This window comes from Malaclemys terrapin, chromosome 2 (assembly GCF_027887155.1).
Source record: "Malaclemys terrapin pileata isolate rMalTer1 chromosome 2, rMalTer1.hap1, whole genome shotgun sequence".
NCBI classification, from domain to species: domain Eukaryota; kingdom Metazoa; phylum Chordata; order Testudines; family Emydidae; genus Malaclemys; species Malaclemys terrapin.
In genome coordinates this window covers 77908295-77929566 of record NC_071506.1, presented here as the reverse complement: position 1 = coordinate 77929566, position 21272 = coordinate 77908295, and the positions used below count along the sequence as shown (strand labels likewise).

Below are 21272 nucleotides of genomic sequence, written 5' to 3'. Positions count from 1 at the left end.
GGCCCCGGGGCCCTGGCCTGCAGCTCTAAAGCACCTTTGGGAACGCGGCCCTGTGAGCACGGGCCGGAGGACTCAGGAGGAGCAGGGGCAGATGTGCAGCCAGTGGCCGGAGAGAAGCGACACTTTCCCCTTCAAAGCCAGCCGGAGAGAAGTGGCGCTTTGAAGAGGAAAGCGCCGCTTCTCTCTGGCCGCTGGCTGCACGGCTGCCCCTGCTCCTCCTGAGTCCTCCGGCCTGTGCTTGCAGGACCATATTCCAAAAGGGGAACTTCTGGCAAAGGGAGATTTTTATATTCGTAACTTTTTAAAAAAAGGATAGTTTTTCATATCCAGAGTTAGATTTTATTATGACCTCATTAGACTTTCTGCAGAAAATGACAAAACAAGTGCACAAAAGAACATGCATTTTGAAAATTAAAACTGTCTTTTCCCCTTTATGAACACCTAAAACTACTGAAAAGGATTGAGTGGAGAGAAAGTAGTCAAACTGCTATCATGGACTGGGGAAAAAAAATGCCACGGACATTTTTAATATGTGGCGATCATCATCACAAACTTTCCTCTTCAAAGCGCCACTTCTCTCCGGCTGGCTTTGAAGGGGAAAGTGTCGCTTCTCTCCGGCCACTGGCTGCACGGCTGCCCCTGCTCCTCCTGAGTCCTCCGGCCTGTGCTTGCAGGACCATATTCCAAAAGGGGCTTTAGAGCTGCAGGCCAGGGCCCCGGAGCCCCCTTAGCCCAGGGCCCTGCAGCCCCTAAGCCCCTGCATTCCAGGTGGCCCTGCCTGCCAGGGGGGGAAGGGGGGGGGCAGCTTCCCTGCTCGCTCGCTCCCTCCCTCCCTCCCAGAAAGTCCTAAGCACTGGGATGAAACGCTGGGAGGGAGGGAGGAAGGGAGGGGGAGGAGGCGGAGAAGAGGAACTTGTGCAATGCTCCCTTGTAAAGTCAGCCAAACAATGTTATAAGGGAGCATTGCACAACTTTAAATGAGTATGTTCCCTAATGGAGCAGCGACGTAACTTTGAAACAACGTTAAGCGGAGGACGTTAAGTGAGGAGTTACTGTACTCAATAGTATTGCAACCATTTAGGTGCTTGTGATCGCATGGTTACTGCAGGGGAAATACTGAACTTTTAGCTGAGTTCTTGGCTAACAAATAAAGTAGAAATTGATTGTACAGTATGTTCACTGGTAGCCTTTGCTACACCTTTAAGAAAGTCACTTGCAAGTGCATAGACAGGGTAGAGCCATGTTCACATCTGTTACCCTGTCCACACAAACACACACACACCTTTTGGTAAATTGACTGTGCGGGCAACACTAATGGAACACCTCCCCCCTAATTCCCCTGCATCTTGTGCAGGAATGCCTGGTAATAGACACCTACTTGCTGTGCATTCCTGCACAACAGGCAGTGTAACCTCAATCAGCCATGTCCCTTTCCCTTGTTCCCCTCCTCTGATATGCCTATCTCTCTCCGCCCCCCACAACAAACACATACACAAACACACAAGTGGGGAGTTCCAGTGCAGGACGCAGCAGAGTTGGCTGAGTCACAACTGCCACCTTTTGCACCAGTAGAGGTTCCCCCTACTTCAGGGCAATTGCTGTCTGATTTAAATTCATTGTAATTCAATGTAAGAAGAACAAAGAGTTCTTGGCAGACCACAGAATTTGGCCCAATATCTTATGTATAGATGTAACAGCAGAATTTGGTCCTTTAATCTTTGATAAGCAGAAAGACTATCAATGACACCGGAAGTTCACTTCCAAGGAATTCTGAAATCACACCTCTGCCTTCTTGGTTGTTAATTACCTTACCCTAACTAATTCCTGAGGAAAAGGCCCTCTGGAGTTTTCTGGTAAGTTGATTGGAGGGATGACCCAGTCTCTCTTCTGTCTCTGCAGATGACTGCTGGGCTTATATTGTTGCCGTGGAAATACTATTTCTTCAATTTTCTTTTGGTCCTTAAAACAGACATTAGAATGAGAATTGGTAAAAATGTGTATATTGAAGAATGGTTTTCATACCATTACATGACAGCCTGAGACGCACGCTTCATTACATGTTTATGAAGCTATTTATTGGGTTCACAGTACAATATGGAAATAAGCAATATTATTACATTTTTCCTATGAAATAGTAGCAATTCCTTCATTTTTCAGCATGCCACTTGGAGGTCAAATGGAATTATAAGCAATTTATTACCTGGTACTGCTGTGTAAACTACTTTGCACTTTCTATATTCCAGTTTGATAGTAGTTAATATTGTGCAGAATTTTAATAGGATGCCTTTATATGTATATAATCTCATTAATTGGAACTACAGTTCAGGTAATGGGAAGCTGTATATTAAATTTAGATCTGGGTGTGCTAAATTATAATTTGAGTTCCAAGAGAAGTTTAATACATACTGGTAAGGAATGTCTGAAATATTTATGACCTTATTAAATCCCATAGAATTAATGCTGTAATTATTTTAAACCTATGTCACCCATGATGGATGTTGTAGATGACCCACTTTGCACAGTGGGCATTAATCTCTGCTGGGTGTCAACATTGCCTTTATATTCCTCTCTACATCTGTAGTTATTTCAGCATTTAGCTCTTGATGCACATGTGCATGCAGACATGTTACTCTGGGTAGGGAAAAAAAGCCCAAAATACATTCTTCGGTTACTTTGGGGAAAAAAGTTATTTTTAATCAAGTAAATGTGTCGGAGGCTAAAATCCGCAGGGGTGCAAACTGAAGGCCAGTTTCTGCTACCCTCACTCCCTTTGAGTAGTACCTTACAAGTGAGTAGCCCCAATTTAGTAAGGCTACACTGTAAAGAAAAACCCATGATGCTGAGTCTCAGAGCCAGAGTCAATTGGCTTGTGCTGCGGGGCTAAAAATAGCAGTGTAGACATTCAGGCTTGGGTTGGAGCCCCGGGTCTGAAACCCAGCGAGGGCAGAGGGTCTCAGAGCCCAGCTTTTAATCCAAGCCTCAGTGTCTACAGTGCAATTTTAGCCAAGCCCAAGTCAACTGACCTGGACTCCGATTTGGTGCAGCGGGTTTCTCTTTGCAGTGTAGACATACCCTCACATGTAAGGCATTATCTGAGTGTGACTGAGGGCACCAGAACTGGGCCCAAAGGGTTTGTCTTCACTGCAAAAATGTGACCTCTTAAGTCAGGTTAGGTAACCTGGGTTAAAATAGCAGTGATGACACAGCAACTTGGCTTCTAACTCTGGTTAACAGCTGGAATTTGACCCCAGGCTTTCTTAGGGCTGGTCCACACTAACCTCCCAGTTCGAACTAAGATACGCAACTTCAGCTACGTGAATAATGTAGCTGAAGTCGAAGTACCTTAGTTCGAAATACAAGGTACTTACCGTGGGTCCACACTCGGCAGGCAGGCTCCCCCGTCGACTGCGCGTACTCCTCTTGCAGAGCAGGAGTACCGGCATCGACAGCGAGCACTTCCGGGATCGATTCATCGCGTCTAGACAAGACACGATAAATCGATCCCAGAAGATCAATTGCTTACCGCCGAACCCGGAGGTAAGTATAGACATACCCTTAGAGGCTTTAATTTAAGTTGCTAACTCAAGTTAAAAGCTGAGTTGTCACTGCTATTTTAACCTAAGTTTCTTAACTCATGTTAGCAAATCCAAGTTAAGAACACTACTTTCTTCGCAGAAAAGACATGTCCTCTGAAAGGAACAGTTTCTTGTGTGCGTATTTAATGTGAACCACCAAGTGCTTTATTAAGACTTGGCCTTAAATATCTCAAAAACGCAGAACAATTGCTTATTCTTAGAAAAATATCTAGCACAACTAAATGCAATCTATTTTGAAACAGATACTTAAGTCTTTGATCTGTAACTATAAGTTTAGCGTGGCTATATCAACCAATGAAGAATATTTATTTTTGTAAAAGATGCTTTGTAAAAGGAAGTAAAAAAAGCAGGCAGTGGTATAAGGGGTGGGTGTAGCATAACTATCACATTTACTACAGGGAGTATATTAGGTTAACTGTATATTGGTAGGTTAGATTTTGTGTTACTTTGGCTTGGCTTATATTGGTTTCCACCAGGGGGAGACTATCTTCCCTAAAAGTAGTGCTGGAATTCTAAATAATTTCCAGTCCCCAATTTGATTATTGAGGGACAATACAAATACTCTATGCCAGGAATGCTTTCCCGCTACTGCTGTAAATCTACAGTTCCAATCTAATCTTGATTGATGGATTCTAGCAGAGATTTGTTTATTTTGTGGTTAAATTTAACTGCTTGAATAAATACTGTAATGCTCTCCAGCAATTTAAAATAAAGAAATGACCACTTCCAATTTAAATTCAGGTACAAATCTCAAACTGTACAAACAATATGTTCAAATATAAATGATTTCTGGATCTTTAAACAGAAATGGGTTTCCATGACTTTAGCAGGGCTACAAAATAATAGATTATGGAACATTACTTTTAAAGACTACAGCTTTATAATTATTTATGCACTAGTTACCCACTAGCAGGAAGTCAGATGTTGAGGTGTGTGACAGATGTAGTCTAAAACCTATTTTCAACGACATTTCCAAAGGCAAATGTTTTACCTTCTCTGAATGCTCTGCAAATGTTGGCTTGATGCTCAGCTTCACCACCACTTGCCACTGTTGCTGGGTTTCCTGGTCTTGAGCGTAGATGATGAATTCTGTGGGATCTGTAGAAAGCTGAAAGCTTCTTGCTGCATATACCACACCATCTTCACCTACTCTAAAATCTGCTGGTTCGCTGCTTTCAAACTGTACTTTTCTCTTTTCATCACAGCTTCTAAACCCCACTGTGAAACACAAAAAACATCGAGAATATAAGAACTGAAAGAACAGAGCCTGCTTAAACTCAGTCATCAGATGGTGTTAGGTCAAGAACAAAAACCTGTATCTTAAAAGCCTATTCTCCGCAGTCACAATAAACTCACGGTCATTTCATCATGTTAAGTGCATACATTATTTAGGAATTAAAAATCATATTTTATGGATCAGCCCATATAATAGTGGCATCCTTCAGAGAGGGAAGACCAAGTTCTATTTCTCAATCAGATTGCCTGTCATCCACTACAGAGGCCTTGAGCTCCACAACAACCATCCGCTCTCCCTCGCAAAGGGGCAGAACTGATTGGTTCCAAATACAGCTCCAGCCTCTTTGACCTTGACTGGAATTACTATCACTAATAAGTATATATGACAGCTGTAGCCAAGGGGTGTCAAAGGCAATAGGGGATTAAAATGAAGAAAACTTTGGGCTCTTCTACCCCACACAGAGGAACTTCTGGCAAAGGGAGATTTTTATATTCGTAACTTTTTAAAAAAAGGATAGTTTTTCATATCCAGAGTTAGATTTTATTATGACCTCATTAGACTTTCTGCAGAAAATGACAAAACAAGTGCACAAAAGAACATGCATTTTGAAAATTAAAACTGTCTTTTCCCCTTTATGAACACCTAAAACTACTGAAAAGGATTGAGTGGAGAGAAAGTAGTCAAACTGCTATCATGGACTGGGGAAAAAAAATGCCACGGACATTTTTAATATGTGGCGATCATCATCACAAACTTGGTTTAGATTCAGCACCTCCAGTGCTAACGGCACTGAAGTAGCAGCCTAGAGGGCAGTGCACCACACGGGGAGTTAGACCTACTTTCTATTCCTGTCCCTGCCACTGACATGCTGTATTACTGAGGACAGATCACATAACAGCTCTGGTCCTCCATTTTCCCATTTGTAAAAGGGGAATTATAATATACGCTTACCTCATAGGAATGCTACAAATCTTAAAGGGATACAATTCACTTGAAATCCAGTCAATTTCAAAAAGTAGATTTAAAGCAGTTGCAGGTACTAGTCCTGACTATAAGTTCCCTTTAACAATCACATTTTCCTATTTTAAAATATCTTCCTATTTACAAATGTTTTCCTCTCCTCTTTTGCTATGTGAAAGATCCACAGTGAAACAGAATATATACACAGTACTGTAAAATGCACAAAGTACAACAGATTTTTCTCTCTCTGATCCGCTTCATTTCTAGTTATCGTCAGTGTTACTTGTAACAATAGCAAGTAAAAAATATCAGATGGAAATGTGGCTTTAAAATTGATGACCTTCCTTTAATGTTTTCAGAGCATTTTGAAACCGTTAGATTGTATGAACAACAGAAGAGTGAAGCATTATTATTAAAGGCTGGGCTGAAATGCAGATAGTGAAGATGAATCCTAGCCTTGTGCCTCATTCCAGTTATTGGACCTTTACACTGAAATGAATGATGCACAAACAACAAGTCTCCAAAAATCTAAAGGTTCCCCCTCAAGAGAAACCCTGCTAAATGCTGCACATCATATGTTTTTTTTTTTTTTTAAATATACTGTAGTTATAAGGAAGTTAGTGAGAAGAGAGATTATAATTTTTGGTACTTGAACTCCAAGGACTGGGACCAATGTTCAAATGACAGATAAAATTAGTTTCCTCGCTAATCCTTTTGTGTTATGCTGGGTCTTCCACATGCCTCCCTTTGACCTTCTGATACACACACACACACACACACACAAAGAAGATGACAACTGGAAAATTATATATATAAAACTTTATTTCTTTTTTTCAAAAATACAGCAAATTCAATAGAAATTTTAAAATGTCAGCTTTTTGAAGGAAAATTAAACAAGAAAGTTCACCCTTTTCGGCAGTAAAACCTGCTTGAGTTGTTTGGGGGAAGGGGAATCTCCTTGAGGAATATTTAATGAAGTTCCCACCATATCATTCCATCAGGGGCAAGGTTCATTTCCTCCAGGGAAAAAGGCACACGAAAGGCCATCAAACCTGGCAGATCTCACTGAATCTGGGGAAGGACAAGGCTATCCATGCAGAAGCTCTGAATCTCTGCACTATTTCATCCCCCCTTTTATCCCTGCCTGGCTCCTTGACAATACTGCCGCAGAGATCCCATGCTGTTTGTGGGGATGCTCCACCAAAAATATCATCCAAATTGGGACTCCACTATTTTTTTCTAGGTAAGTTCCCTTAGGCTGTACCTCCCAAGTCCCGCCTATTTCATAAGGTATAGCCAACCCTGTCTCCAACATGGATCCACAGATTTACAAAGAGGGCTCTGTGGGACGAAGGGACAGTGACATGGGGCAATACAACCCCAATTCTGCATGGGAGGAAGGAAAGCCACATGTAGAGGATCCCCTTCCTAGATGTGAGCCATTCCCTTATCCATACTGCTTCATTATATGACCCAATTTACCAAGGCAAGTTCATATTCTGAATTGCAACAGCTAGCCAAAGAAATACATGCATTCTAAATCAAGTAAAATAATTGGTTACAGCAACTCTATCATTATGAAGAAATCGTTATAGTCCTAATTAGACATACTTCTGTGTTCTGACCTTCTAACCAGAATACAACTCCACACTAGACTCTATTAATTATAGAAATGTAAGAGTAAAAGTACCTAGAATGGGTCTTCTTAATTATCCTGAAATCTACTATTGAAATATCCTCAAAACAGCATTCAAATAAAATAGGGTAACAATATTCCACATTCTGCTTTAGACAATGCCATTAAGAGCAATTGCGAATCCTATTTACAAATAATCCGATCAGCTGTAGGGCTCTGTGGAGAAGAGAGGATCTTCTCAATGACTTTTTAAATCATCTCAGAGAAGAAAGTGAGCAATCAGAATGGAATGGGACAGAAGCTAGGGTATCCAAGAGCATGTCTTCATGCTGGCTCTGCTCCAATGGAGATGCAGAACTCCCAGTAGAGAGGGAGCCCTGCAAGACACTTTGTTAAAATAGTTAGGTTTGGAAGGGTCAGCAAGGAGTCAGAACCATGCACATGACCCATGGGTCTTTGTCAGCCTTCCCCCACCAGCTGGGGGCTCCTACTTAACAGGGGATTTCCCTTGCAGGGGAAAGGAATAATGATATTCGTCTGTGGATCTTGGGGGCATGATCTAACTCCTGACAAATGGGGGGGGGGGAGGAGGAGGAGAAAGGGGTAATAAATGTAAATTGTAACCTGATTTATTTTTTTCCTTTTTCTTTTTTAAAGGTAAGACTTAAAATGAACACTGCAATGAGCATAGTTCAAAAGAACTATTGAGATATAATGATATGAAAAAATATAATTAAAAAATATTATTCAGTAATTTGATGCATCCAATTTTATATGCTAAAATTCATGAGAAACTGAAAGATTCCACCCCCACACACTTTCTCTCATATAGATACTAATAACTCAAAAAAAAATTAAGCTGCAATCCATTTCATTGATATTCTTCCTGCAGGCAACTATATGTTATAAGATTCAACGAAAACCGCTGTCTTTTGACAGCAACCTGCCTAAAATGTATAAAATTGTCAGTGCCCTGGCAGAATTATTCTCCTTCTGCAAAGAGCACATATTAACAAATTACAGAGAAGTATAACTGTTCATAATTAAATTACCTTGACAGAGTACAGGTTGAGTAGTAGCTACCTTTTCCCCAACTGCATGGCTATTACTCTTGTAAATTTGATTCAGTTTAATTTGCTTCATTTTTCAGTGCTCAACTGGTATCAACAAAGATGGAATCCTAATTATTTGCTTTCAATGCTAATTAGTAGTGAGATTTTGTAGAAGTAGTAAGGAAACATTTTTCATTGAGAACAGACATTACTGGTACTAATCATGTTCCAAACACCTTGAAAGGGATGCATATTTCCAAAACAATGTTACTTTCAAAAAAATTAATTATAATGGATATTTTTCACTTTAAAAAGATTTATCAGCTATATTTTTACAGCACATTGTTGTTTCAGTGCCAACAAAAATAACAGATATTTATATAGTCTTTTATTATTCTTTATTAATGGTATCCACATAATCAAATACAAATCTCTGCAAGTTAAAGGAAGCAGATTAATTATGAAAGGGTGAAATTTAGATTTTAAAAAGTCTTAGACCACAATCCTACCAACACTTACGCACATACTTAACTTTAATTATGTGAATATTCCCATTGAAGTGAATGGGACTCATGGGTTTAAAGTTATTCCGGTGTGTAAGTATTTGCAGGATATGGGCCTTAATCCAGAAGCAAATTTTATATTTATGTTATTGTTATTTGTATTGTTATTATGTTGCTGTTAAAGATGGAGTATTTTAAAAGGTAATCCATTTGACAGTTTTGAATTTAGAGAGTAAATCAAATTTAAAGATTTAAGATTGCTTTTTATTATATGCCAACCAAAACAAATATATATTTGTTGCCTAAAACGGAAAAAAATTAATCTCTGCAACCACAAAAAGATAAATTAAATTCCTGCATCTCTGTGGTATTAAATAAAGCTCTCAAATTTTCTTGTATGCAATTAACAAAAACATATGTCTTAATGTGTAGTGTACAAAACCTGAAGTACTACTAAACATGCAATTTCATTTAGAGTACACTAGAGAACTAAACCATTCACATACTTGTGTCTAATGAAATGCATGATTCATAATATCTGTAAAATACATCTCTGATCTCATGTACCTTACTAGTAACCTTCAATTAACTAGCATAATTTCTCATACAATTAAAATATACTTTCAGCTGCTCCATTAACATGTTGGTTTGCAATTTGACAGCCCGGTCTTGCAATCTCCTCTCAGGCAAAACTCCCACTGAAATCAATGGGAGTTTTAACGAAGGACTGAGAAAAAGAGTATAAGGAATGGGCTATGTTAGTATAATAAATAAAGATACTTTCATACAAAATATTCATATATAACTTCATTTATTTGTGCTAATCCTAAAACCGTGAGGGGTACTTTGCCATTTGGATTTTTCAGCTTTAAAATGTGAGAGTCTATCCTTTCAGGTTAAAGGCAGAAATATGATTCAACATTGATTTTATTTTACAGAAAAAACATTACTTATCTTAGCCTAATGTTGTCCTCAGAGCTAATGTCCAATCAGTGGATATTTTGGACATTATAATTTCCAAGTGCTATTAAACTCATATTTCCTAAAAATAGCAAACGAAATATGTCTTAAAATGGGAAACCCAGATATATTTATCCCTGCAGGATAACTTCTCAGTGAATCAAACAAATAGCAACAAAAGTAACCATGATACAATTACACATCAATTACCCAGTTTGCATGCTTCTAGTCATGTTTCTTTACTTCTGACAGTGCAAGAAAGCATTTAGGGATGCTCTGCCTTGATTTCTGACAGTCTAAAGATTTTTAACATCTGAACACTGTACTGTTTCCAAAAAGAAAGGGCTATTTTTTAGGCCTCCCTAGTTTCAGGGATAGGGAAACTGGAAAAAAAAATACACTGCTTTATAACACTGTACTTCGTTCAGACTGGTTACCCTTTTCTTTGTAAGGGGATCCATTACCCAATTTAAACATCTGAATGGAACCACTCATATTTCAACTTGTGGTACAGATTGACACAAGAAACGCCCATGAGACATCCTTCAATACAAATATAGGTAATCTTTAAGTAATATATAAAGTTAGATTTTTTTATACTATCAGAAGTGTAGCATTATTGTAGTTGTGAAGAAGTATATTCTAGCCTGCCTTATGCATCTTCTGATTTCAGAATCTTTATTACTGATGATGTACATAGAAGAAAAAACAAGTTTGGTTTCTGGATAACAGGATAATAATTGCATTTAAAAAATATCTTGTCTTCACTTACAAGACAAGCTAATTTGATAGGGAAATCATTAATTGTAGAATAAATATCAAATATTAGGTCATTTTTACATAGTCACTTTTCTGATTATAACCATTCTTAAATGTTATACTAAAACTTTTCACTTACTCTTTCACAGATGCTTCAACATCAGTATTCTTTTTAACATGTTTTTTAATTCTTTTTTGTAGCACCTTTTGGTTCTGTCCTTACACACATGCACCACATTTTATAATTATTCCATGCACTACCAAAAAGATTTTTTTTTAAATCTAGTTACTTTTGGGTGCTTCTGTTATTTGGGTGTCTAACTTGAGACACCTTAAAGTGGACTGTCATAGAGAAGTTCCTTAGTGCTTTCAGAAAAGCGAACATACTAATCCACTAGTCCCTTTTAAAAATCTTGGTCTACAATCTTAGGGTATCTCTACACAGCAAAGCAAAAGCATGCGAGCTGACTTGGGCTCATGAGTCTTGGGCTGTTCCATTGCTGTGTAGACTTCCAGGTTCAGGCTGGAGCCTGAGATCTGGGACTCTGACACCGCTTATGTCCTACTCCAAGCCCAGAAGGCTATACAGCAATGAAACAGCCCCACAGCCTGAGCAATCCCAAGCTGGTTAGCACAGGGCAGCCGTGGGTGTCTAGTTGCTGTGTAGACATACTCTATGTACTACATTCTGACATCCTTACTCATGTTGAGTAGTATCTAACGTCAATTAGTCATATGCAGTACATACGATACAATGGGAGTTGAGATGCTTATTAAGGGCCATATATAGCTCTTTGATTGCAAATCCTCTACTCTCACAACATACTCTGCAAATTTGTGCAAACTCAGGGCAAGATTGTGAAACCGTTACTCACGATGATGTGGAGTTAATCACACAAGCAACACAATTGAAATCAGTGGGACTATTGGTCTGAGTAATTGCAATGTTAAGGGTTCCACAATCTGACTCTTAGTAGCTCAGCTTTCCACATCTTCATGTTGTAAGGCTCCTTTACTCAGTTCACTAATCCTTTAGTAACAAAAAAAACAAAAAAAAACAAAAACAAAAAATAGTCTAACTAAAGGAAAAAAATATATTTGCAGAGTTGAGACCTAAGTCACAGGGTTTATCTCATCAGTTGAAAACAGTACTAATATAATGGTTTAAAAACAAGGTGTGGTATGTATCAGTTTTAACCTACTGCTAGAATACAAGTGTTACTTCTGTGAAATTTATGCACTTTTACACTGCAGATGAGTTATAAGGGCAATATCCTGGCAAAAATACTTTGTGCCAGTTTCTGCTATTTTTTTTTTGCCATTCAGTACAAGAGCTAATTTCTTTCCAAGTAGCAACAACACTATATGCAACATCATCATCAAACACACTGAGTATACTAAACACTGTTGTGCCAGCCAGAGTGCCCACGGTTGATGGCATCACACCAGGCGTTGTGGTATATGCGTTGTCCTAAAATATTGCATGTTCAAGGCAATCTGGGTGTTTATGCCAGAGACAGAGAGAGACAGACAGAAGTTTCACCTTTATTTACTCTCTGTGCAGTTTTAGTTTTTAAAATTAAAAACTATGCTTTCAGCTGTACTGAATATTTTTGTTGCAAAATATAAATTAGAAATATTGAAAACGTAAATAAGAAATATTACACCTTACAGTCACTTTTTAAAAGCAAATTTTCATATTCAACACTACTTGGTTTCCTCTTAAGCTAGCTAAATCAATATAAGGGCCCTATATTTTTAAAGTTACCTGTGAACGAAAATATTATCACAAGACTGTTCAATCCTTCAATTCGCAGTGAAAGACTTGCACAGTTCTTTAATAAAACATGACACCTACGTTCCATTTCCCATAATCCTCTTTGCTTGCTGAACAAAGTCATAATAGGCATGCCAGAATGAAAATAGGGATAAAGTTCTTTCTGTTTGATAGAAGTGCCTATGCAGCTTTTCAAAACAGGAATACTGGCCGTCAGCAAAACACAGATTTGGTATCTCAAACAGAGCCCAAATTACATCTGATTCACTGATCCTTTTCAGTTCTTTTCTCTACCGCTCACTAACACAAAGTCTTTCTGAGCTCTGACATCCCTTTTGTCTTTATTTCAGAAAAAATAAAATACAAGAGAAGAGAGTAAACATCTTGGGGTGAAGAGGAAAAATGTTTATATTTAGACAACTTTAGTTTTAAAATATATATATATTAAGAGATTGCAGTCCTCCTTCACTTCACATTATTTAACACACTGTTGGTAAATATAAGGTTATGCATCAATGCAGAGCTCCGCTGGAATTTTTTCTAACTGGTGCCAGTTGGAAGAAAACTCAGTAATAAGTCTCATTTCTGTACTCTGAGTGTGCAATACACCTGCAATATTTTCTCAAGTATACAATTTTAGATAGTAATAAAAAGCAGGATTAAACACTAATCTCATGTGCCCACAATGCATCAACTCACTACAACTGCTAAAATCCAATTTGGTAATTAAAGAATATCTGTTGAACAGTCAGACCAGGAGACTGAAGAGAAAGTGTAGCCTTTCACACAGCCAGCACAAAATAGACCACCTTCCCAGTTTAGGCTCTAAGTAGGGACATTTCTTTGTCTTCAGTACATTTTAAAATAATGGCTTCTTTTCTAAGGCATTTTTTTTTTTTTGTGGTTTAAGAAACTGAGATGCTATTACTCGTCAGCACATTATAGAATTTAGAAGGCTGTTTAACTACAATAAAAATAATGACATATTAAATTGTAAAAGGAAAACAACCAATTTTTTCTGTTGTTTTTAGTCATCCCTAGAAAATGCAAGAGACAGCTCTTTCCCCACCCCTAAATGCAAAAGCCCAGGGTGCAGAAGAGAGTCAGTGTTTGTGTCCCCTTTGCTATTTTCTCCCAGTCCCAGTTCCTGCACTGTATTTTCCACCATCTCTATATGTTCAGGCTCCAAGTTCTATCTTATTTTTTGCTCTTCCCTCTCTCCTACTTTCTCCTTCTGCCTGAGTTTTCTGTTTTCATACTTTTTTATGATTTTGTCTATCACTTAGCCTCTCTTTGCCCCAACTTTCAATCTACAAAATCTCCAATACTCTAAATTACGAGGTGCTGTGGCTGTCCTGCCAGTAGGCTTGCAACCTTCAATCATGCCCAGTCAGAGTGAGTCCATCACTTCATGTGATCTGACTGTAAGTATAGGGTAGGGATGGCTTGAGAAGTGGGGCTTTGTAGGGTTAGCGGTATGAAAACAGGTCTGGTGTGTTGATCCTTGGTTGCTACACATGCTTTCAGTCAACCTACTGTTCATGTGTGGATGAGACAATGGTGTTCAGTGGACGAATTTAGGTTTGTTAGGAACTGTGGAACATTTTGGGAAAGGGGGAGCCAACACAGGCACATAAAATTAAAAAGATCGGAGAGGAGTTTTTAAACTAAGGGCTGGGGTAAAAGCCAAGAGGTACAGAAGAACACATGGTCTGGACAGACACATCCTTTAGGGGAGGATTTATTAAAGGGGATACTCTGTATCCCAGTAAAGAGGAAAGGAGAGACATTGATAAAGCATAGATAAGAGCTGAAGAGAAACAAATGAAAGAGAGTCCCATTCAATTACATCATATGAAAGCAGACAACTAAATATTGACAAAGTTGATAAGTGATTGTATACAAATACAAGCAGTTTAAATACTAAGATGGGTGAACCTGAGTGCCTGGTATTAAATGAGGATATTGATATAATAGGCAGTGGAATGATGTTAATCAGTGGGATGTGGTAATACCAGGAGACAAAATATATAGGAATGATGTTAATCAGTGGGATGTGGTAATACCAGGAGACAAAATATATACAAATCTATAGAGTAGATCATACTGGTGGGGGAGTGGCACTATATGCAGGAGAAAGCATGGAGCCAAATATAGTAAAAATCTTAAATGACTCAAACTATAAGAATATAGCAGTAGGAATATACTACTGACCACCTGATCAGGTGGATGATGGTGGTTTTGAAATACTCAGGGAGATTAGAGAGGCTACAAAACCAGAAAACCAAGTCATAATGAGGGATTTCAACTTATGACAATATTGACTGGGAACATGTCACCAAAGGATGGGATGCAGTGATAAAATTTCTAGACACTGCTTTAGCTAGTCTTGGATCCCACAAGGGGAGAGGCAATTCTTGATTTAGTACTTAGATATGGTCTAAGAGGTGAATATAGCTGAACTGCTCAGTAACACCAACCATAATGTAATTAAATTTAACGTCCTTGTAGGGGGAAAATACTAAAGAAACCCACCACAGAAGCATTTAACTTGAAATAGGAGAACTACACAAAAATGATGAAGCTCGTTAAATGGAAATTAAAAGAAACAGTCACAAGAATGAAATGCCTGCAAACTGCATGGGAACTTTTAAAAAACATCATAATAGAGACTCTAACTATACGTATTACCCTCCCCCTCCCAATAAAAATAATAAACACTAGGGGACAAAAAAAAATGCCACCGTGGCTAAACAATAGTGTCAATTTGGAACTTAGAGACAAAAAATACATTTAAAAATTGGAAATCAAATCCTACAGAGCAAAATAGAAAGGAGCATAAACTCTGGCCAATCAAATGTAAAAGTATTATTAGGCAGGCTGGTGACAAATCTGAGGAACTATCCCTGATTGAAGTGTCAGTAGAGGTTTTGGAACAAAATGATAAATGAAACAGTAATAAGTCACCAGGATAGTATGCACTTGTGAGTTCTGAAGGAACTCAAATATGAAATTGCAGAACTACTAAATGTGGTATGTAACCTATCGCTTAAATCATCCTCTGTACCAAATGACTGGAGGATAGCTAATGTAATGCCGACTTGTTAAAAGGCTCCAGAGGTGATGCTGGCAATTACAGGCCGGTAAGCCTAACGTCAGTACTGGGCAGTTGAAACTACAGTAAAGAACAGAATTATCAGATACATATATGAACATGATATTCTGGGGAAGAGTCAACATGCCTTGTGTAAAGAGAAATCATGCCTCACCAATCTCTCAGAATTCTTTGAGGGGGTCAACAAATAGACAAAGGTAATTCAGTAGATACAGTGTAGTTGGACTTTCAGAAAGCCTTTGACAAGGTCCCTCTTGGGTCTTAAGGCTCTTAAGCAAATGAAGCAGTCATGGCATAAGAAGGAAGGTCCTCTCATGGATCAGTAACTAGCTAAAAGATAGCAAATGAAGTGTAGGAATAAATGGCCAGTTTTCACAATAGAGAGAGGTAAATAGTGCCCCCTTCCCCCCCCCCCCCCGGATCTGTACTGGGACCAGTGCTGTTCAACATATTCACACACAATCTGGATCAAAGGATGTCATAACTATAAAGGGAAGGGTAACAGCCCTCCTGTGTACCATACTATAATCCCTCCTGGGGAGACACCAAAATCCTTTTACCTGTAAAGGGTTAAGAAGCTCAGGTAACCTGGCTGACACCTGACCTAAAGGACCAATAAGGGGACAAGATACTTTCAAATCTTGGTGGGGGGAAGGCTTTTGTTTGTGCTCTTTGTTTTGGGGGTTGTTCGCTCTTGGGACTGAGAGGGACCAGACATCAATCCATGCTCTCCAAATCTTTCTGAACAAGTCTCTCATATTTCAAACTTGTAAGTAAACAGCCAGGCAAGGCATGTTAGTTTTATCTTTGTTTTCTCAACTTGTAAATGTACCTTTTACTAGGGTGTTTACCTCTGTTTGCTGTAACTTTGAACCTAAAGCTAGAGGGGGTTCCTCATTATTTTCCATCCTGATTTTACAGAGATGATTTTTACCTTTTTCTTTAATTAAAAGCCTTCTTTTTAAGAACCTGATTGATTTTTCCTTGTTTTTAGATCCAAGGGGGTTGGATCTTGATCCACCAGGAGTTGGTGGGAGAAAGGAGGGGGGATGGTTAATTTCTCCTTGTTTTAAGACCCCAAGGGGTTTGGATCTGTATTCACCAGGGAATTGGTGAAGAGTCTCTCAAGGCTTCCCAGGGAAGGGAATTAGCACATTGGGAGTGGTGGCAACGGACCAGATCTAAGCTGGTAGTTAAGCTTAGAAGTTTTTATGCAGGCCCCCACATTTGTACCCTAAAGTTCAGAGTGGGGAAGGAGCCTTGACAAAGGATAAACAGTGAGGTTGCAAAACCTGCAGATTAACTATTGTGAATAATTTTGTATCAAGTCCAAAGCAGGCTGCAAAGTAACAAGGAGATCTCACAAAACTGGGTAACAAAATGGCAGATGAAATTCAATGTTGATAAATGCAAAGTAATGCTCACTGGAAAACATAATCCCAGCAATAGATACAAAATGATGGGTTCTAATTTAGCTGTTACCACTGAAGAAAGAGATCTTGGACTCATTGTGAATAGTTCCCTGAAAATATCTGCTCTATGTGCAGCAGCCATAGTCAAAAAAACTAACAGAACATTAGGAAGCATTAGGAAAGAGATAGATCATAAGACAGAAAGTATAATTCCACTATATAAATCCATGTTACACTCACACCTGAAATACTGCCAGCTATTCTGGTCACCTCATCTCATAAAAGATATATTAGAATTGGAAAATGTCCAGAGAAGGGCAACAAAAATGATCAGGGGCATGGAACAGCTTCTATATGAGGAGAGGTTAAAAAGATGGACTGTTCAGCTTGGAAAAGAGATGACTAAGAGGGGATACAATAGAGGGCTATAAAAATCATGAATGGTGTGGAGAAAGTGAATGAAGTGGTGTTATTTACCCCTTAACACAACACAAGATCCAGGGGTCACCCAATGAAATTAATAGGCAGCAAGTTTAAAACAAACAAAAGGAATTACTTCACACAATGCACAGTCAACCTGTGGAACTCATTGCCAGTGGATATTGTGAAGGCCAAAAGTGTAATTGGGTTCAAAAAAACTAGATAAATTCATGGAGGACAGGTCCTTCAGTGCCTATTACCCAAGATGTCCAGGGACGCAATCCCATGCTCTCGGTGTCCCTAAGCCTCTGACTGCCACAAGTTGGGACTGGATGACAGGGATTGGATCACTTGATAATTGCCCTATTTTGGTCACCCCCTCTGAAGTATATGGCACTGTCAGAAGATAAGATACTGGGCTAGAGAGACCATTGGTCTGACACAGTATGACCATTCTTATGTCCTTATGTTAATCTCACCAGCACAGCTGGCTGGCAGCTCTCACAGATGGCCAGTCTGCAGGGGTTTAAAAAACCAGAAAAAAAGAGTTGCTATATAGAACTGACATGGATGCCGAGACAGGCCCTGAAATATGGACATTCTCACGTCTCTCTATAGTTTATGGACTACTTGACAATTAGGCTATGTCTAGACGATGGACCTTACAGCGGCACAGCTGTATCGCTGCAGCTGCGTTGCTGTAAGGTCTCCTGTGTAAGCCCCTCTATGCCAGCAGGAGAGAGCTCTCCCACCAGTATAATTAAACCACCCACAACAAGCACCGGTGCTTTTGTCGGTGAAACTTATGTTGGTCAGGTGTGTGTTTTTTCACACCCCGATCGACAAAAGTTTTGTCGACAAGAGTTCTAATGTAGACAAAGTCTTAATCATTATCATCATACTTAGTTCTTATAGAGAAGTTTTCCATTCATAGATCTCAAAACAATTCACAAAGGAAGGTGGGTATCATCATCTTCATTATACAGGTAGGAGTATGAGGGATAGAGATGAAACGATTTGCCCAAAATGAAACACTGACTACATGCGTCTTTCACCACTTTCTAGCCAACATTCCTGCAATAAATAAGTCCTATTACTCAAGGCTGTATGAGCATTAAAATGTACATTTTAATTAAAGGCTGAAATCTTGGAGTCTCCAAGATTTCAGCCTTTAATTCATTACTCTGTAAGGGATTTTATATGTATATGCACAATCCCTCCCCAAACAGCCCAGCGTGCAGAAGACATTTGGTTCTGCGAGTTGCTGTTTGAGCCTGTATCCTTATATATCTGAGTTGCGCCCTCAGCCGGCTGCTGTGGGAGCGGTGAGGGAAGGCAGACATTTTTTCAGAAGTTGCCTTATTCTTTAACTTTTGAAAGAGGTGCATATTTGTGATGGAGTAATGCAATGAACAGAGCTCATGCTGCTCTCTCCACCTGACTTGTGTCTCTCTGTCGGCTGTCCTATGCCCACCCTCTCCTAGTCTGGCACAATCAAAAAGCCCTGCCCCTGGGATTCAAACACTGTGGTCAAAATTTTAGAAACTGTACATATTTATCACAATGCAGTGGCCTCTATTAATCTTTCATACAGAACAACAGTGCTGTGTAATATGTTCTAGTGATGCTTTTAATTTCCAGAAGATGTCTCGTTTTTAAATAGCAAACCAGCTCTTTAGAGAGTCTAGTGAAACTCCTGGAAAGTTTAATTAATGGGAAACACTGACACAGCTCTCTCATATATAAGTATTAAATATAATGTACTTGGTATTATGCATCAGTGTTTCCAGTCAAACTGTGAGTACGATGGAACTTAAGTAAAATAGAAATCTAGATCTGGAGATTCAATTTTAGCCTATATTTTAGGAAAAAATAAAACATTTTTCAGGAAAAAATCCTTAATTGTACAAAAATATCCTACTTGTTTTAACTTGGTGATTTTATATTCAGAAGGCACGGAATCTGCAGAAGAAAAGCAGCAACAGCCTACCAATATTTACACTGATGTATTAGAGAGACAGAGCAATAAAACTCATAAATAACAAGGATTATATTATCAATGGATCATGTCCAGTCTACCTCTGGCAGGAAACTAGTTGCAGTGGTTGCTTAATGTTACCTAGACTATCCTCAGGATTTTTTTTTAATGAACATCTGCACACTGATATCTACCTTTAAAGACCATCCAGTAAATTGGTGAGCTAGTGCAGTACATTTCACATACAAAGACTGCCCTAGAACAGTTGTGAAATTTCAAACAAATTGTTCCTCTGGTATTTCATAGTACACTTAAAATAAACTAAAGATAAGAGAACTAGCAGTACTTAGACTGACAGTGAATTGCTTGTATTTGAAGAGTATCAATTACTTTTTCATAGTCATTTGAATGCATTTTTAATATACTTTACACATATATATGAATGAAAACATAGCTATAGCCATATATAATAGTAAATTTAAGGAGAGTGTGTCTGCAACATAGTGATTAAAGAAAACAAAAACGTATAAAGATACCAAAGGCATTGACAAGGTAATACACGTCTCTCATGCTGGAAGGAATCTGTTAGTATCTAGATTTTTCACCATTCTGATGGCTCAGTGCACCTGCTTGTATACATTCTTGTCCCCTCAACCCATTGTTGAGGTTAAATAGCCTCAGCGAGTTTCATTATTCTTAGAAATAAAGAAAGAAGGGTTAATATTAGGCCTCACATTCATTGCAAATGAATGAAATTAATTGGAGGGCTTTTTCTGACACCACAAACCCTGAAAACTCATCTATGTTTTATAAACTACAGCAGAATCTCATGGATGAATACTGCCTTATGTTCATTTTAGAGTTAGGCAATACTGAATATGTGCTTTTTAATTTTGACCTTAGTTCTTTTGAACTAAAACATTAAGAAAAAGTATAATCACTAGAAGAAATCTACTGCCTAAACACTCTGCAGTGACTGGCACTCTATGAATACCATGGATGACTGATTATCTATGAAAGAAAGGGTATCACATCCTCATTGACATCAAGAGCAACACTCCCACTTCTAGCTGGCCCAGTAAGCAGGAAAGAAGAGGAAGAAAAATTTGGATCGCTGGTGTGTCAGCACAAAGAGATACCACTAGGTTACTAGACCAGCTTTGTTACTCGTGTTAATTAGAGTTCTTTGAAGGCCATATTTTTGACAGAGTCTCATGTTAGTGTCACTTTTGCCTCAGACTCAGGTTTCTTTACAAAATACGTAAAATTACTGAATTCTTTTACATAAGGCTCACCTGGCAGTGAAGCAGATAGAAATACTGATTGTAGAAAGCCATTGTATCTTTCCTTTCATCTCCATGCCTAACTACACCATAAAGTTCAAGCCCTTGAAAACGTAAAGAGCAGATAACTGTGTTTTTGTATGAGAAAAGTCAAATTACAAGTAATAATTATTTTCTTTCAAAGACCACGACCCTCCCTCATATACTCAGTCTAGGAGACTACAAAATTGCAAGGCTCAAAAATAAGCCACTTCAATTAGCGTAAACAGAGAATAACCAAACTTAGAACAAAAAAGTGTAATGCTAATAAAAATAACTGAGAGAATTGTTTTCTTGTTGAAATGCAGATGAGTCCAACAGCTATACAACATGAATACATATGATAATGCAGGACAGGAAAAAGATCCTTGGATGTGAAATGCAGACAAATGAGAGGGATTGCAAATTTTACAGCATTCATCTAAGAAGCATCTTATGTTATTACACAGTCAACACAAATTAAGACACACTTTAAGAGACAGTACCAAGACAACGCTGTGCAAATGTGTGCAATATATTCCAGGTAACATCTTATTAGGGAACAG

The 21272-nt window shown here is 38.6% G+C and overlaps 1 protein-coding gene across 1 annotated transcript in view; it reads right to left on the bottom strand.

Annotated features, from left to right (window-relative positions):
* CDH2 (cadherin 2) overlaps nt 1–21272 on the bottom strand; it is a 190446-nt gene that overhangs the window by 50953 nt on the left and 118221 nt on the right. The window contains exons 3-4 of the mRNA XM_054019127.1: nt 4588–4814; nt 1813–1959 (exon numbers count right to left, since the gene is read on the bottom strand). Coding sequence (XP_053875102.1) covers nt 1813–1959; nt 4588–4814 — 374 coding nt within the window. The remainder of the gene's footprint in view (nt 1–1812; nt 1960–4587; nt 4815–21272) is intronic.